Consider the following 16,615-nt stretch of genomic DNA (forward strand, 5'->3'; position numbering starts at 1 on the left):
TTCCCTGTGATGGTTTCCAGATGCCGAGGAGTCACAGGTTTGGGGCTGGGCCAGGAGAGCCAGGCCAGCCCTCCCCCAGCACCCTGCTGCCAGTGACACCACCAGTCCTGCTTGTAAAGAGATACCCCCCACCCCCATTCCAGGCTGTTGCCCTTCTCGAGTCTGGCGGCCTCACTGTCCTGCACTCAGCCAGCTCCTGGTGTGAGGAGCCCTGGGCTCCACTCCCAGCTCTGATCCTAACTTCCTGTATAACTCGAGCAAGTCCCTTGCGTTCTCTGTGCCTCAGTTTCCCGGGCTGTAGAATGGGCATGTGGGGGCAGTGTGGAGGAGACAGTATCTGAGAACCAACCCTCCTACTTTAACAGACTCTGACCAGGATCCTCTAGGGCAGTGGTTCCCAAAGTGCGTCCCCAGACCGGCAGCATCAACATCAACCAGGAATTTGCTAGAGATGCAGATTCTCGGGCCCACCTGGACCTATTGATTCAGAGACTTCAACCCTCACCCGGGGGGTGCGGGGCAGCAGTCTGTGTCACAGTGACGCCCCGGGCGGCCCTGATGCATACTGAAGTGTGAGTGAGGAGCAACCTGTGCTCTAGAACCAGGAGCTTGGGTGTCCGGAGTCAGAAAGACACACGCAGACTTCGCAGCTGTGTGGCTTGGGAATGGGCTTCCTTTCCTGGTGAGGAGAAGGCACCGATACTACCACCACATGCGCAGGTCGGCATCTGGCAGGCTCGCCACCGCGTCGGCACTTTAGAGGGGCTGGCTAGACCCCGGCAGAGGGCATGTGCGTGTACAGGCTGCAGGGCGTGTGCGTGGCTTTCCTTCTGCAAGTGTGGTGTGGGCCCGGGGGCTGCTGGAGGGGTCTATGGCAGAGAGTGACAAGATGAGCCTTGGAGGTGGGGGCAGAGGGGTGGGCACAGAGACCAGAGGGGTCTCTGCAAGCACGGCAGTGAAGGAAGTTTCCAGGAAGAGGTGCAGGTTGCACTGGATTCGGTTGGGAGACAAAGTCTGCTAAGTAGGGTGACTGGGGTGTGCAAAGGTGGGTGTGAGGACAAGCATCGCCGAACAGCCCCTACCCTGCAATGGCGCACGCTCCCTCTCCTCCCTTCCCAGGGCTCCAGCAGGACTGTCATCATGTGGGGGCTGTCCACAGACAAGGGCAAGGAGAAGGCCAGAGTTCAAGGCCATGCGGGAGGCCTGCAGTGCTGTGGGAGTCAGTCAGGCCTGGGTTTGGATCCCAGCTCTTGCTACTTCCTGGCTGTGTGACCTCAGGCAAATCTCCCAACCTCTCTGTGCCTTGGATTCCTCATCCGTAGGGGTTATAGGGAAGACGGAATGGCTGGTGGCAGTAACCCTGCACATGGCAGGGGCTGTGAGTGTTTTAGAGCTGGGGAACCTGGGGCCCAGGGAGGGGAACAGACCATTTGGGAACACTCCATCACCTGCCTCCTGCAGAGCTTCCTGCACTGAGTACCCTGGCCCTAGGGGACAGTGAAGGCTCAGTTTTGCAATGACTTTCCAGCCTCTGGGTGAAGAAGGAGGGTCAGCGGGATCGGAAAATGTCAGGCTTCCTTCCTCCCTGCGACCCCCTGGAAAAGTCGCCCTTCCTCTGCAGGGCCCCCACCCTGAAGGGGAAGAACACCGTGAGCTCTGTGCTGCACGTTGGTGCCCTGCAGTGACCACGAGAGCCACCAGCACATGCATGACATGCACAAACACACTCCTGTGCACACGTACCTTCCTCTGCACAGCCCGTTCTCCGATTTCCAGCACCAGGGAACCGTGGGAAGAGCTGGCAAACGCCCAGACTGGCCTCAGAAGCCTCTTAACCCCTGCTCTGCCTGACTGAAGTTGCCGCGGGTGACCTCGAACACAGTCCATGGCTTTCTGGACCTCTGATATCTCGCTCAGCAGTGAGGGGATTGGACAACAGCCATAATAAAGGCCAGGGTTCAAAGCCTGCCACTTATTTCCTGTTTGACCTTTGACAGGTGACTTAACCCCTTTGGGCCTCCATTTTTGCATCTGGAAACAGGATCACAGCAAAACTATTAATACCTCCAAGTCCAGCGTGTGGCCAGGCACCGAGAGCAGAGGTTGCTGTGGTCTCCTAAGTGCTGTGAGCTCCAGTGCTCACCCCGTGGACGCTCTCGGGGTGGAGAGCTTGCTTCTCTTTGTGCCCTCACTGGCCAGATGAGGAGATCGAAGCCCAGAGGGAGACGGTGATTTATGCGAGGACCGAGCGGGGCTGGAGGTCAGGCCCACAGCCTCTCACCAGGCAGTAGTGGGGGCCCCAGCCCCCCGGCTCCTGCCAGAGTGGCCCCGAACTGCTGACTTCAGCATTTCACCGGCCAGGGCAGATCAGATTTCTTTTCTGGCACTTGGCCACCCTCCACACCCTTCCCCCATTGCTATTTTTAGCTGAGAGCTCCCTGTCCCCTCCTCCCCGGGCTGTGGCCCTCACACCAAAGCCTCACTCCAGACTGAGGCCTTTCCACCTCTTAACCCGCCACCTTCCGGCCCCAGGATGTGTGCAGAGCCTCCCTCAAGCCAGGTAGGGCTGGGCTGGGCTGGTCACAGCCACGTCTAGCCAGGCCTCGCCAGGGACGGCCTCAGATGCAGAGCCAGGGGCCAGCTGGCCTGTAGAAATGGCACCACCGGCCTGAGACAGCCGTCCAGAGTGGTTAGCACAGCCCGAGAGGGGCGTCCTGGGAGTGGCCAGCCTCAGCATTGCCACCTCCTGCCTGCGTGACCTACGCCCTGTCCTTTACTGTCCACTTCACACCCACCTATCACCGGCACTGCCCACACCTGGGGTCCCCTCCTGCTGCCGATGGGTTCTGAGCCCAGACTGGGTCTGCCTGGTGCTCCCAGACAACTGAGAGAAATGGAGGGCCGGCGCGGCCAAAGCACACGGAGAGGCTTGTGGGAAACAAGAGGGCAGTTTGTGAAATTTCTTTAAATTCGAGATGAACTCTCTGATTCTTGCAAGTTGAAGGCCAGGTCAGAGCAGGACATGACCCAGAGCTAAGTGAGCGGTGCAAACCACAAAGTCCTCTGGAAGTTTGGGGAGCTGGGCCTTCTCCAGGAGAAGGTGGCGGGTGGCTTCTCAGCCAGGGCTCCAGGCAGCCTGGGACTCGGTGGCAGGGTGAACACCTGAGGAGGGCAGTTAGCCCTGTCTGTGCCCCTTGGACTTGCCCCGAAGGGGACATGGACTGTGACTGGGTGGAGAAGTGTCGGGGGCACAGGGAACAGCAAGAGAAAGGCCCAGAGGCGCAGCATGCCACTCACAAGCAATGGCTCTTCTTCGAGCGTGAGTTTTGTAGAAGGGGGTAGCGGCAGCTACGGTCAGAAGGTCAGCTGGGGCCAGATCGGGAAGGGGCCCGAATGTCCTGTGTGTTTTGTGGTGGTGGGGCGCCAAGCCTGAGTGGTCATCCGAGTACCGGGGAGACCCCACCTGGCCCACCTGGAGCTGTGGCTGTAGCAGGAGAGAGAGACACAGTCAGCAGAAAGGGCTTGCTGAGCAAATGGGACCCAAACTCCGACGCGCAGGGACCTGGAAACGCACTCAGGGGAGCAAATCGCCTCCGGCATCAGCAAACCGCAGGGCGCTTGCAGATCTCACATCCACCCGCTACGGGCGACCAGCAGTCCGCAGAGGAAAACCCGTGTCTTTAGCAATCCCTGCAATTCGGATGTTTTCCACCCCTCTGCACTGGCCCCTCTTCCCCTGCCCGCCCTGAGCTGTGCTCCATGTGGTTTGCTAAGGGAGGAAAGCAGGAAACAGATAACTTAGGGAGTGGCTGTCCATGTGATTAAAAAGTATTTTGCTTTCCAAAAAGTTTTGCCTGAGATTACTCCAGATCGCCTGGCCTCGGGGTGGGATTTGGAGAGGGGGTTTCTGTGGCCATGTGGGCGGGGGCTCCCCGGGCCCGGCACAGGGCCTGGAGCACGGCGTGGGGGATGTGTAGGGGTCTCAGCACCCCCTGGCTCCTGGGGGGCCTCTTGGTCTTTATTGGGCGCCGTCCCTCCGCATGTCCCTGTCTCCTCTTCCCTTTTGTTTCCCCATCACCCCTCTTGCCGCTCCTGTCACCTCATTGTCCCCACCCTGTCCCTTATTCTGACATCGGGGCTCTCTTTCCCGACTCTCTCGGGTCTCTGTCCCCCAGCTTGTTCTCTCCTCTCTATCTCAGCCCCTTCCCTCGTCTCCACACCCCCACCCTGTGCCCCCCTCCCCAGGGTTTTCCTGAGGCCTTTTCCTGTCACTGTGAAAGCTTTCATTGTTCCCTGCACTTTGACAAACCCTAGTGTTGTGGAGTCAGGATGGCATTTTTGTGGTGACTTTGGGCTGGGAACTGGGGTGGGCCTTCTGGGCCCATGCTGGGCTGCGGCAGGAACCCAGAAAAGGGGAGGGGGCCTGGCGAGGAGGCCAGGACGTCTGTGCTCAGACAAGGAGGCTCTTGAGGCTCCGGAGGAAGCCCCGGGTGGCCTCTTTCGGCATCCTTCCTCCCTCCCAGCATCCTGCAGGCCGCGGCCCAGCCCACCTGTCCCCCTGACCGCCCGCTTCCTCTGGGGCCTCCGTGGAGCCTGCAGCTGCCTGGCCCATGCTGCAGAGCGCGGCGGCCCTCCCGAGGCCTGCGAGGCCGTGTGTGCGGAAACGTGAGTGTGGGGTCTTCGGAGGGTCCCTAAAGCAGTGCGCAGAGCACAGAGGGGAAGGAAAAGCACGGGCTTGGGCCCTCGACAGACTTGACCTCAGATCCCAGCTCCTCTGCTGTGTGATGATGTGACCTTGCCCTGGCCCCGAGCCTCAGTTTCCTCACCTGTTGTTGGGGTTAAGAGTGCTGCTTTCGGGGCTGTTGCAGCAATTGAGCAGATAATTTCATGCGTCATGCACTGGCCCATGCCTGTCACCTGGGAGGCCTGTGTGGCCTCTGCCTGAGGACGTGGGTACAGCCATGTTTCCACAGGTGCGAGTCTGACTGGGGCTTGAGCCCGGGAGTGTGTGGCCAGGGGCGCTCGAGACTGGTGTGGGCCGTGATCGATGAAAGGGTCACGGAGCTGACCCCTTCGGAAGGCCCCACACTGTGAGCTCTGTGAAATCAGGGCATTCCTCATCTATTTCCCTATTCCTGGAATTTTCTACAGAGCCTAGTGCAGAGTGGGCGCTCAGTGTTAGGTGAATGAATGAATACTGAGGTGGTGGCCGGGGCTTAGAGGTCAGAGGTGGGGTTGTGCTCCCCGGAGCAGGCTTGTCCTCTCATTTTCTCACGGCCATTTCATGGAGAAGCCACGCATCCGGTGGAGAGTGTCGCTTTGGAGTCAGCAGATGGGGCCCCAGTCTCGGCTCTGTGCTGTGGGGCCCTGCACAGGTTGCTTGGCTTCTCTGGGCCTCAGTGTGCTCTCCCGTCAGAGGCAGGGGCTGTGCGGTGTCAGGTCAGGAAGTGCGTGGCACATAGTAGGTGCCCGTTGGATGTTAGCGTCCCTGGCTCCTCGAGAGCAGCCACCTTACGTCACAGATGCAGGAACTGAGGCTCCAGGATGGGCATGGGAGAGGCAGGGCTCACCCTGAGCCTCCGACCCCCAGCCCCTGTCCCTTCCCCAGGCTCAAGGAGAGACAGCAGGGGGAGCAAGGAGAGGGGGTTCAAGAGAGGAGCCTTCTGCCTCCTGCAGGAAGGGCCTCCAGGCAGGGCCAGCAAGGCCACAGAAAGAGCCCCAGGCCAGGCCGGGCCAGGAGTCCGTGATCAGTTCCCATGCCTCCTCTGCTGCCCGAGCGGCAGTGGACCGGTTGGCCCCCTCAGCCGATGGAAAGGCCATCTCAGACTCCTGAGACCAGGACTCTTCCTTCCTGGGAAGGTGGACTCGAGGCTGGGCCACCTCAGCGGCCAGGCTGCAGGGAAACGCGCAGACTGGGCAGAGCAGGCAGGACAGGGCCGGCAAGCGGCTCATCTGTGCTTTATTTCCTCCCCCTGCTCCTCCTGGCTCCAGCCCCAGCCTCTCAGCTGGCCGCGAGGTGGGGCTGGGCTCGCGCTCCGTGGGAGGGCGGAGTGAGTGGGCCGCCAGGCACACGCTGAGTTATGGGCCTCCTGGGAGGCCAGTGACCCTGCCCCACGGTCAGTCCCATTCCTCCTTCTCGAGATGGGAAAACCGAAGCCCAGGAGGGGAAGGGAAGCCCCGGTGTGCCAGGACCCATGACGGCCGCAGTCCCTTCCTGTCTCCCACCGTCCCAGCTTGGTGGGCTGTCTTCCTTGTGCAATGCTGGCACGTTGCACAGCGGTTGAGAAAGTGGGCCCACATCAGACGGCTGGGTTCAGAGCTGGACTCCCCCACTTCCTGGTGGAGCAGCCCTGGGCACGCTCCGTAACCTCTTAGTGCTCCACTGTTCTCATCTGGAACACGGGACCGATCGTGCTTAGCTCATAGGTGGTTGTCAGGACACAGAGAGGGCCTGGCGCTGATGAGACACCTAATGACGAATGACGGCAATTTCCCTAACCGACGGCTGGACAGGGCACAGGCCTGCTCTCGGGCAGGTGGAGGTGGTGAGGCCAGATCTGGGGGTCTCTAGACCCACAGCCGGAACCCCGTGTCTGCAGAGCAGAGGCCGTGGGTCCCGGGCAGAATCCGGCCTGGAGTCATGACAGGCAGGGCACTGCCACAGCCCCCAGCACTCCACTCTGCTGCCCTCCTGGCCCTGGGGTCCCTGCGATGCTCCACCTTGAGCTACCAAAGGACACAATGCCATCTCTGTGCAAAGGACTCAGTCTATAGGGTCCACAAGGGGACTGAAGGTCACCCTGAAGGATTACTCACTCATGGTGGGACTGAAGGCAGCAGGGGCGGGGACATGGACAGCCAGAGTGACCAGTCACACTCTGTGTCATGTGACAACGTGTGGGTTCTTCTGGTTTCCCCTAAAATTGAGGGAGCAGATGGGATCCAGGGGTGGGGAGTGGGTTCCATGGGTGGAGGCAGGTTGGCTCTGTGGTCCAACAGATCCAGCAGCCAGAGACCAGCCAGCGCCTGGTGGGCAGGCCCCAGGGTCCACACCTGCAGGGGCAAGGAGGGACAAGTATGGACAGAGCCGCCATCTCCCGTGGGTTCCCACAGCCGCGGGACAGCCCAGCGCGCCTCCTAATGGGCAGGAGGGGCCTGCAGGGAGGGAGTGGGCCGCTAGCCACCGTCTTCACCCGTCGTACCTGCTCCCTGCAGACAATTCATCAACTGGGACAGAACGCGAGAAGCAGAAATAAAAGCAGCAGCAGCCCTGCCTCTGAGCCCTTCTGGCTGACTTCCTGCCTGCCCTTTTCTTGCGCATTTTTCCGTTTCACAGCTGGAGCAGGGACTCTGCTCAGTTGTTTATCCTGCTTTCCTTGCAAGCATTTTCCCAAACCCTTAGCAAAAATCATCGTAACGATTTTAATGGCTTTGCTGTCATTCATCCAAAGGGTGGAACGTAATTTAGGGAACCGGGGTGTTGTTGGATGTTTAGCTTGTTCAGTTCTTCATTGTCTTAACCAATGTTGTGAACATCCTTGAACACCCTCTGGTCCACATCGCCGGTAATTTCCTTAGGACAGATGCCCAGAAATGGACTTGCCTGGGGGAAGGAGTGGACATTTTTTAAAGTTTGAAAGCTAATTGCCAAGTTGCCCTGTAGAAATATAGTAGAAAAATATACCTGTTCGGCCTCCCACCCCAGCAGCATCTGAGAGCACCTCCTCGCCACACCTGCCCAGTTGGCCTTCACCTGCTGCAAGGGTTGGGGGGGCTGTGGAGTTGGAAGTGCCCTCAGAGTCATCAGTTCCAACTGCCTGACCAAGGCAAAGGTCCTCTCAGCAGCTTCCCTGATAGCTGGTCACTCAGCCTCTGCTTGCATACGCCCAGTGACAGGAAGCTCACCACCTCTCAGCCAACCTCAAGAGATCTCATGACTTGATGGGAAGAAAACACTGAACCGTTCTGAACAAGTGCCCAGATAGTGTCAGCATCTTCTGTGTCTCTTCCCAGGCTGCTGACTTGCCCGGGTGACTCCTCCCACCTCCCCACCCAGCTCTGCCTTCTCTGCCCCTCAACTTGGGTCCTCCTTCCTGCCCCCATGCCAGCCATGGCCTCCCACTTCCCAGGCTGCCCTCCTGTGGCAATCCTACCCCAGTCTGGAAGTCCCTCCCCCAGCTCAGCGTGTGTCCCTGAGTAAGTCCCCTTGCCTTTCCCGTCCCCAGAGGGCTCGTATGTGCTTCAGAGGGTGGCTTCTGAGCTCTGCCCCAGCTCCTGGCAGATGGGATTCCCCAGAGGGGTGCGTGGCAGGGGCCTGGGTCAGGAGAGCTGGTCAGGCCTGGCGTCCTTCCCAGCCAGGCGGGTGGTGGCCCCTGCGGAGCTGTCGGCGATTACTGTCTGTTTCATGCTGAAGTTTATGAGAAGAGGCCAAGCCTTTCTGGGAGAAGGCAGGGGGAGTGTGGGGGTGTAGAGAAGCCTTTGTTCTGTTAGAAATTCCTTCTCTCTTTGGCCCTGCCCTCATTTGTAAGCATAAACAGTGCCGGGACTGAGCCCTTCCAGGAAGTGGCTCCTCACTGCTGAGACTGCCACTGGCCTGTCTTCCCTCTGTGCCCTGCCTCTGCACCCCTGCCCTGCAAGCCTAACCCTGGACTGGGCTGTGCAGGAGGCCCTAGGACTTTTCTCATATAATTCCTGCCGGGGGCTCTCTCTCCCGAAGCAGGGGCCTCAGCCTCACGGTGGGGACATGCTTGGGGGTGACAGACGGAAAGAGTGAGCCCCAAGTGTGCCCTTGTGGAGGAGCCGGCTGGGCCTAGCCCCCTGTCCCTCACATACTGGAAGCTCTTTGGCAAGTCCTGCTCCTTCCCTGTGCCTCAATTTCACCATCTGTTAAATGGGTTGGTGATGTTCCCTGCCAGCAGCATCCCCAGAGCTTTGCAGCTTGATCCTTCCTTGAGAATTCCAGAAGGTGAAGACGCTTAGTGCCTTGTTTTGCTTGCCACCCCCACCCCCAACCCAGGGATAGAGAGCCCACCCTCTACCCAGGCCTCCTTCCCATCTCTGGAACCTTCCTCTTATGATATGCCTGCTGGTCTCAGCCCCGGCCTCTGCACTGCCTTGAACACCTCTGCTCCCTCTGCCTTCGCAGGCCTGGGGACAGGATCGTGCGGAAGTGTGTGCAGCTAAAGGTTACTGAGCACGTGCGCTGTGCCAGTCACTGAGCTAAGGCCTTTATACGCGAGAGTGCATCAGATCCTTCCAACAGCTTAGGAGCCCGGCCCTTTGTCATCATCCTTGTGTCCAGATGAGGAAACTGAGGCACAGAGCGGATGAGCAGCTTCCCGCCCCACCCCCACGCCACTCACAGTCACAGGCAGAGCCAGATGTGACTGCAGGCATCGGCCCTGGAGTCCGCAGTCTGGCCGCGCCCCATGCACCGTGGTGTCAGAGCTGGGCTCCCCCAGCGCCGGCGCGACGCAGCCGTGGGAACCATGTGCTGAGGACGTCTCGTCCCGCAGGAGGCTGGAAGCCCTGTCCCCGGGCCCTGCCAAGCAGCTCACACGCCCTGACGGACAGCTCCAGACGGCTGCTTTTCTAATTACACGGTGCAGCCGCGCGTCCTGGCTCAGCCCTCGCTCTTCTCTCTCATCTTCCTGTTTCTCCCCTGGGCCTGCGCTCGGTGTCTCCTTTATCCCTGTGGTTTTCCTTCCCCCTTGTTTCCGAAGCAGCGACTCTTTGGGACCTGAATTCTCAGAGCCCATCTCCAGTCCGGCCCCAGCCCCCACACCTCTCTCTGACAAGTGTCCTGGGGTGACAGCACCCCTCCCCTCTGACACCTTGACCCCTGCCCTTTGCCCTGGCTGTGTGAGGCCGGCCGCCAGGTCCTGTCGGCTCTCTGAGCCAAGAGGCTTGCAGAGCGACACACCAGAGTGGGCCTGGCTGGTCCAGGTCCCCATATCCCCCACTTCAATCAAGGCGTCTCAGGTCCCACCACTGAGGAGGCCCCCGCGCCTACTCCCTTGTCCCCTCTTCCCATGTGGATGCTTCTAAGAACGGAGACGTGGGGGAATGAGTTGAACTGGTGCTTTACTTCAGGAAGATTGAGGAAGGGAGGCTGTGGTGGCCATGGCTGCTTGGAAGCCGTGGGCACCAGCTGGAGGTGACGGTGGCACCAGAAGGGGTCGTAGGGACACCCACTCGCTTGAGACCGACAGAGCTCAATGTGCCTTCAGAGGCACAAGCTGACCCCTCTACTGTGGATTGGCTGGACCCCAGGCTGTGACTGCAGGCCAAGTGGCCCCTGCTGTGACGGACCTGTCCCTCGAAGCTGCCCTGCCTGCGGCCCAGGCTGAGCTTTCTCCCTGGGAGATGGCAGCGGCCAGGACGGCTAATCAGGATCCGATAGGCCTTGGGCAGTGGGCCCAAGAGATCGGGGCGGTGTTGTTGTCGCATTCTAAGTTTAGATTTACACACTCAGCACGTATGTCCCTTCTTAGCGTTTTGCCTGAAATCCTAGTAGGCTGTCACCAAGTGGTAGTAATGGCTCCTGGGAAAAAGAGACCTGATTATTAAGGAAGAAGTTATTATTTTATATACCACTGTTGTTCTATGTTAATAAATAATACGAGTACTAGTACTCCTGTTTTGCCTTCTGTGTGCCAGGCAGTGTTCTGATGTATTATCTCATCTAATCCTCAGAACAGTCTTAGATGGTAGTTACTGTCATTATCCTTGTGAAGTAACTTGCCCAAGATCACAGAGGATTTGGATCCAGAGTCTGTGCTCTTAACTCTTACGCACTACTTCATAAATGGGCAATTATCCAGGGAAACGTTACCATGGAAACAGGTCATCTCATAGCTCAGTGCTTCTTTTTTTTTTTGAGACAGAGTCTCATTCTGTCACCCTGGCTAGAGTGCAGTGGTATCATCATAGCTCACTGCAACCTCAAACTGCTGGGCTCAAGCGATCCTCCTGCCTCAGCCTCTGAGTAACTGGGACTACAGGCCTGCACCACCACGCCTGGCTAATTTTTTTGTACTTTTTGTAGAGATGGGGTCTCGCTCTCACTCAGATTGGTCTCGAACTTTTGGCCTCAAATGATTCTCCTGCCTCAGCCTCCCAGAGTGCTAGCATTGCAGGCATGAGCCATGGTGCCCGGCCAGCCCCGTGCTTCTTAAACTTAGTGGCATAGGAATTCCCTGGGACTTGTGTTAAAATGCAGATTGTGGTTCAGTAGCTCTAGGGTGGGGCTTGACGTCCGACATTTCTAGCAAGCTCCAGATGATGCTGTCCGTCCTGGTCTGGGATCCACACTTTAAATAGTCACCGTGGAGAGCCTGTGTTTAAGCCTGTGTCAAACTCAAAGCCTTCGAGGGCCGTATAGGTGACATAAATGCATAGAGCAGCTGGTGGGAACAGAGGTGACCTGGAGGGTGTGTGTGCTGTCACTGATGGGTCAGCCACTCCTCAACCCTCAGCCAGCGGGAATTCTGGTCCAGGGTGATTCTGTTCTCCATTTCCCATTTTCAAATATCAGGGCAACTCATCCAACGTTTAAAACTCTCTGCACCTTGTACATGAAGTTCATAGCAGCTTTATTCATAACAGCTAAAAATTAGAAACAAGCCAAATGTCTATCATCTGATGAATGGGTAAATAAAACATGGCACGTCCATACAGTGGAATACTATTTTGGCAATAAAAAGGAATGACGTGCCGACACACGCTATCACATGAATGAACTTGAAAACATTGCCCTGAGTAAAGGATGCCAGACACAAAGGGACAAATATTGAATGTTTCTACTTATGGAAATATCTAGAATAGGGGAATCCATAGAGACAGAAAGTAGATTAATGGTAGCTAAGAACTGGGTGGGGTGAGGAGGTGGGGGTAGGATGGGGAGTGATTCTTAATGGGCACAGGGCTACTTTTTGGGGGTGACAAAAGTATTCTAAAATTAGATTGTGATGATGGTTGTATAACTCTGTGAATATACTAAAAACCACTGAATTGTCCACTTAATGGGTGAAATGTAGGATATATGAATCATATCTCAATAAAGCTGTTTAAAAAAACAGCAAGAGACAGTGAATTTCTTCAATATGCAAAGTACAGTTACAAATCAAAAAGAAAAATATCAAACCCCTCAGGAAAAAAGGATTATAAAGGATATGAACAAACCATTCACAAAGAAGACATAAATGGTTCTCAAATGCATGGAAAATTTTCTCTTGCTCATAATAAAAGACACACAAGTCAAAGCTACTCTGAGAAGATTTTCTACCTTTTAGATTGGCAATAATGAAATCTCTGTTGATGAGTGTATGGAATGTTAAGTTGGTATACCTGCAGTATGTGGGGGTGGGGCTGTGGCAATTTGATATTATCTTTAAAAATTAATGATGCACAAAAACCGGAAGATGCAGATGCAGATGTATAATCTGTTTCTATTTGCATAAGGGGAAAGAAAGAATGTATGTACAAATGTATATGTTTCATACATGTGTAAATGCGGAGCCCACCTTTGGGGTAGTATGAAGGAAATAGATTGCCTACTGGTAGGGGAGTTGATAGCTGGGTATGGGGGAGATTCATTTTCATTGCACACCAGTTTCTGTGCTTGTGCTGCCTCTTCAATAACCATTTAAACCACACTGCTGCGTGGGCCAAAGAGCACCTGTGTGCAGGTCCAGGGCACTGCCAACTGCCCCTTTGTAACATCTGAGTTAAAGAAGTAACTCCTAGCTGAGTGCAGTGGTTTGGTGGTTCATGCCTGTAATCCAAGTAGGCTTACTTGGGAGGCTGCGGTGGAAGGATCACTTGAGATCAGGAGTTTGAGACCAGACTGGACAACATAGCAAGACCCCATCTCTACCAAAAAAAAAAAATGGAAATAACTCCAAGCCACCATTGAGTACTTCACTCCTTGAATCTAAAAGAGATGAATGCCACCCACCACCTCCTCTGTTCTCAGTCCCCCGTGCAGGTCTCCTAGCCTTGGGATTCCTGTGTATACTCTGGGGGTGACCCTGGACTGGGGATAAAAGGTGCCTGTACACAGAGACACAGGACATGAGGACTGGAGGCAGAGAGCAAGGGGACTCCATGGGGGCATCATGTTGGCCTCTAGACCCCAGTCTTCTGTGCTTGCTTCCTGTCCTCCAGGCACGCCCCAAAGGCGAGGGTCTGACGCCGTACCAGGGCAAGAAGCGCTGCTTTGGCGAGTACAAGTGTCCCAAGTGCAAGAGAAAATGGATGAGCGGGAACTCGTGGGCCAACATGGGGCAGGAGTGCATCAAATGCCACATCAACGTGTACCCGCACAAACAGGTGAGCCGGGGGGGGCCCTTCTCTGATGGACTGCAGGAGGTTGGCTGTTCCCTTGTTGGGCCTCAGTGTACCCCTCATACGATAAGCATGAGGCCAGAGCTCTCCAAGTTGGCCTTTCTCCCCCTGTCTCATCTGAAATGGGGGAGAGGGAGAGAGCCCATCTCCCCAGGAAGGGAGGGAGGGTGAAGGGGCGACTACACCCAGGGCCTGAGACCGGGGGCCCAGGGGGATTTTTAAACTAATGTGGAGGGGTGGGGTGCCTGTTGTGAGACAAACAAGGACATGATGGCAGCAGGAAGCTGCAGAAAGCGTGCATTTCATTCCTTTACCCGTCTAGCCGGCACATGTACGGGGGTTGGGGGGGGCCATGCACCAGGCGCAGTACACACGGACAGGGCAGAGACACCTGGTCCTAGGGAGGGCCCACCTGAGGCAGGCTGCAGAGAAAGCCACTCAGAGCGGCTGACATGGACTCAGGGACCTGGGCGGGTGGGGAGCTAGGCACCCCCATCACAAGTGGGGGGCCAGCCATCCCAGGAAGAGGGCACAGCAGTGCAAATCCCCCGAGGCTGTAAGGACTTGGGGTGCTGAAGGCCCACTGCCCAGTGAGGGAGCAGGAGAGTGGTGCAGAGGAATGAGGCGGGGAGCTGCACGGGCGATCGCCAGAGCCTTGGGGGCCACTCGAGGGGCCAAGGAGCAGCGGGACTTTCAGCCTCATCTTTGTTCCTCTGTGGTGTGGAGAGATGAGTCTGGGCATGAGGGGCCGAGACTGAAAGTGGGAAGACAAGTGGGAGAGCCGTTAGCATAGTCCCCATGCGAGCTGGGAGAGGGCTAACTCGGGAGGCGGCTCTGGAGCTAGATCCAACACCATGTGCCACCAGATTGGTGGTGGAAGGCGAGGGAAGGGCAGGGATCTGGGAGAACAGTCCCCCTGCAGGCTGAAGCACCTGAGTGGGTAGAAGCGGTTGTTCCTGAGCTGGGCAGCCTGGACTGCAGGCGTGGCGGATGGGACACAGGCATTGGAGATAGAAGTCTCGGATACACACGTTACGTGTGAGATGCTAGTAAAAATCCAATCAGAGATGTCAAGAAGGCAGTGGACGTGTTATTCTGAAGCTCATATGAGAAGGCAGGGTGTGCACACACAATTGAGTACCATTGACCTAAAGGTATTTAGGGAATGCACGTGATTTCCTGCCGAAAGAATGTGGATGAAGAAGGATTCCCCAGACTAAGCGTTCAGTGGCCGTTAGAGGAGACGCAGGGAGTGTGGGGTCCCGGAAGTCGGGGCGGCGTGGGGAGCGCCGTATGAGCATTGGTTGGTGGTTGGTGCTAAGACGTTAGGTATGATGACCACAGAGACGTGCCCTGGAGATTTAGCAACAAAGAGGTGGTCCTCAGACTTTGGGGAGCATCACTTTTACCCGAGGAACTTGCTGAACTACAGCAAGGTTTGAGAAGCACGGAAGCTGGTGCCCGGCAGCTCAGGCCGGAGTGGAGACGTCCATTGACGGCTGACCTGTCGGCCGGGGCGGCGTCTGTGGCGCAGTGACGGGACCCTTGTTTGGATCCGGTGCAGAGGGAATGCCTCACTGTCCGCTCTCTTGAGGGCGTTTGAGTGCGGACAGGATCACAGCAGCGGCTGGCGCAGGGCAGGAGGCCTTGGGCCGCGTGCTGTGAAGACGGCAGAGCCCGGAGCACAGTGCAGGCTGGTGAGAATGGCCCGGAAGGAAGCAGGAGGCTCATGTGCGAGGACAAAAGGGGCGATGCCTTCCCATGGGCACAGGAGGGATAATCAGGGAGGTTTGTGGGTTTGATGGTGCAGAGAAGAACTTCGTATCCAGGGCTTCTGCTTTCTCGGTGAAATGGGAGGCAAAGTTCTCAGGTAGAGAAATGAGCTTGAGGAAGGGTCCGCGAGGAAGCAGACCACGAGCGAGGCTGCACCGGGCTGCACGCACGTGCCAAGCCTGGGAGGTTTGTGACCCTAATGCCATCGAAGACGTCAGCCCAGTGCTGTGACTTTCCCCAGCGCTGCTCGCTGGGCAGGTGCGGGCCACACCCGGTGAACAGGAGGGTCCGTGGGGCAGAGGTTTGCCAGGAGAGTGTTCCAGAGGGAAGGTGGGGGGAGTGGGCATATCTGTAGAAGTGTGAGGATTGTGCGCGTCACCCTGGGGTGTCAGCTTGATGGCCGGGAAGGTCAGCCAGGGGGGCCCCGGATAGAGAGGGGGGATGTGCCGGGGAGGGTGGGCTGGAAGGAGAGGAGGTGGGGGCAGAGCTGGGTGGTGTCTGAAGAAGACCAAGTTCAGGGTGCGGCTGAGCAGGTGGTCACTGCCGACGAGGTAGTCAGGGAACTGAGGAGCCGGGGTGGGGGGACTTCGGGGGGTGTGCTGGGTCCCTGAGAAGTAGCGGGAGCAGCAGGGAGAGAGGAGACGGGAGGGAATGGGGGGAGGGGCTTTGGGAGCTACTGCGAAGGGCTCCCTGGGGAAGCGATGTGAGGCTGGGCTCTGGTGGGGGAGGGACACCAAGCAGGAAAGGGGCTGCCGTGGGGTGGCAGGGGAGCGTGCCCCTCTAGTGGGGAGGAGAGCAGCAGTGCAAAGTGAGGAGGGCAGCCCCCTGGGGACAGTGTCCATGGAGCTGTGTGGGGGCAGGGTGTGGAGGGAGAGGCCCGGCTCCCTCTGGCTGGCTGGGAAGCGGAGCTCAGAATTTGGTCTTTATCCTGCTGGGGTGACTGGGAGGGTTCATTCGTCCTCTTGCTGGACAGACTTCCTTGAGGGCTCCTCTCTGGCCAGGCCCATGCAGGCCCTGATGGAGGGTGCAGGTCCCGGGCTGCCAGGCATTCGGGAGCTTCCTCCCATCCTGAAGAGACAGGGTCAACAAAAAAGGGCAACAACTGGCAACCCGAAAAAACCCGGCCCGCCAAAAAGGGGAACAACCGCCCGGGGCCCTTGCCGAACCCCCCGCCAAAACCCCCGGGGGTCCCCCCCCAAAACCGGGCGGTCCTAACCCAACTCACAGGTAGGGAAATCACAGCCCCAACAAGCCACACGGTGTTCCCCAGGTCCCCAGGTGAGACTTGGGACCTCTGAGTTGAACTTGCACCTGTGTTTGGAGAGAGTCTGCAGGACTGCTGGGAGCCTGGGTTTGTGTCCCAGCCCCGCCACCTGTGACCTGGGCGCTGCAGCAATGTGCTCTGCTCGGCCGTGCTCCCAGGCACTCCTCTAAGGCTTTGTACCCGTCACCCTCTCAGCCACCCCATGAGGTCAGCTCTATTGTTTCCCCATTT

The 16,615-nt window shown here is 57.6% G+C and overlaps 1 protein-coding gene across 2 annotated transcripts in view; it reads left to right on the forward strand.

The window, feature by feature from the left end:
- The window catches only part of ZCCHC24 (zinc finger, CCHC domain containing 24), a 58,146-nt gene that overhangs the window by 35,477 nt on the left and 6,054 nt on the right, over positions 1-16,615 (forward strand). Inside the window, exon 3 of one of the 2 annotated variants that reach the window (XM_012663289.1) lies at positions 13,168-13,332. In XM_012663289.1, the coding sequence (XP_012518743.1) occupies positions 13,168-13,332 (165 nt within the window). Of the gene's footprint in view, positions 1-13,167; positions 16,187-16,615 lie in introns of those variants that run through there. The other variant, XM_012663288.1, reaches the window with a different exon arrangement.

The sequence above is a fragment of the Propithecus coquereli genome, unplaced genomic scaffold, assembly GCF_000956105.1.
Source record: "Propithecus coquereli isolate 6110/MARCELLA unplaced genomic scaffold, Pcoq_1.0 Scaffold80, whole genome shotgun sequence".
Taxonomy (NCBI): domain Eukaryota; kingdom Metazoa; phylum Chordata; class Mammalia; order Primates; family Indriidae; genus Propithecus; species Propithecus coquereli.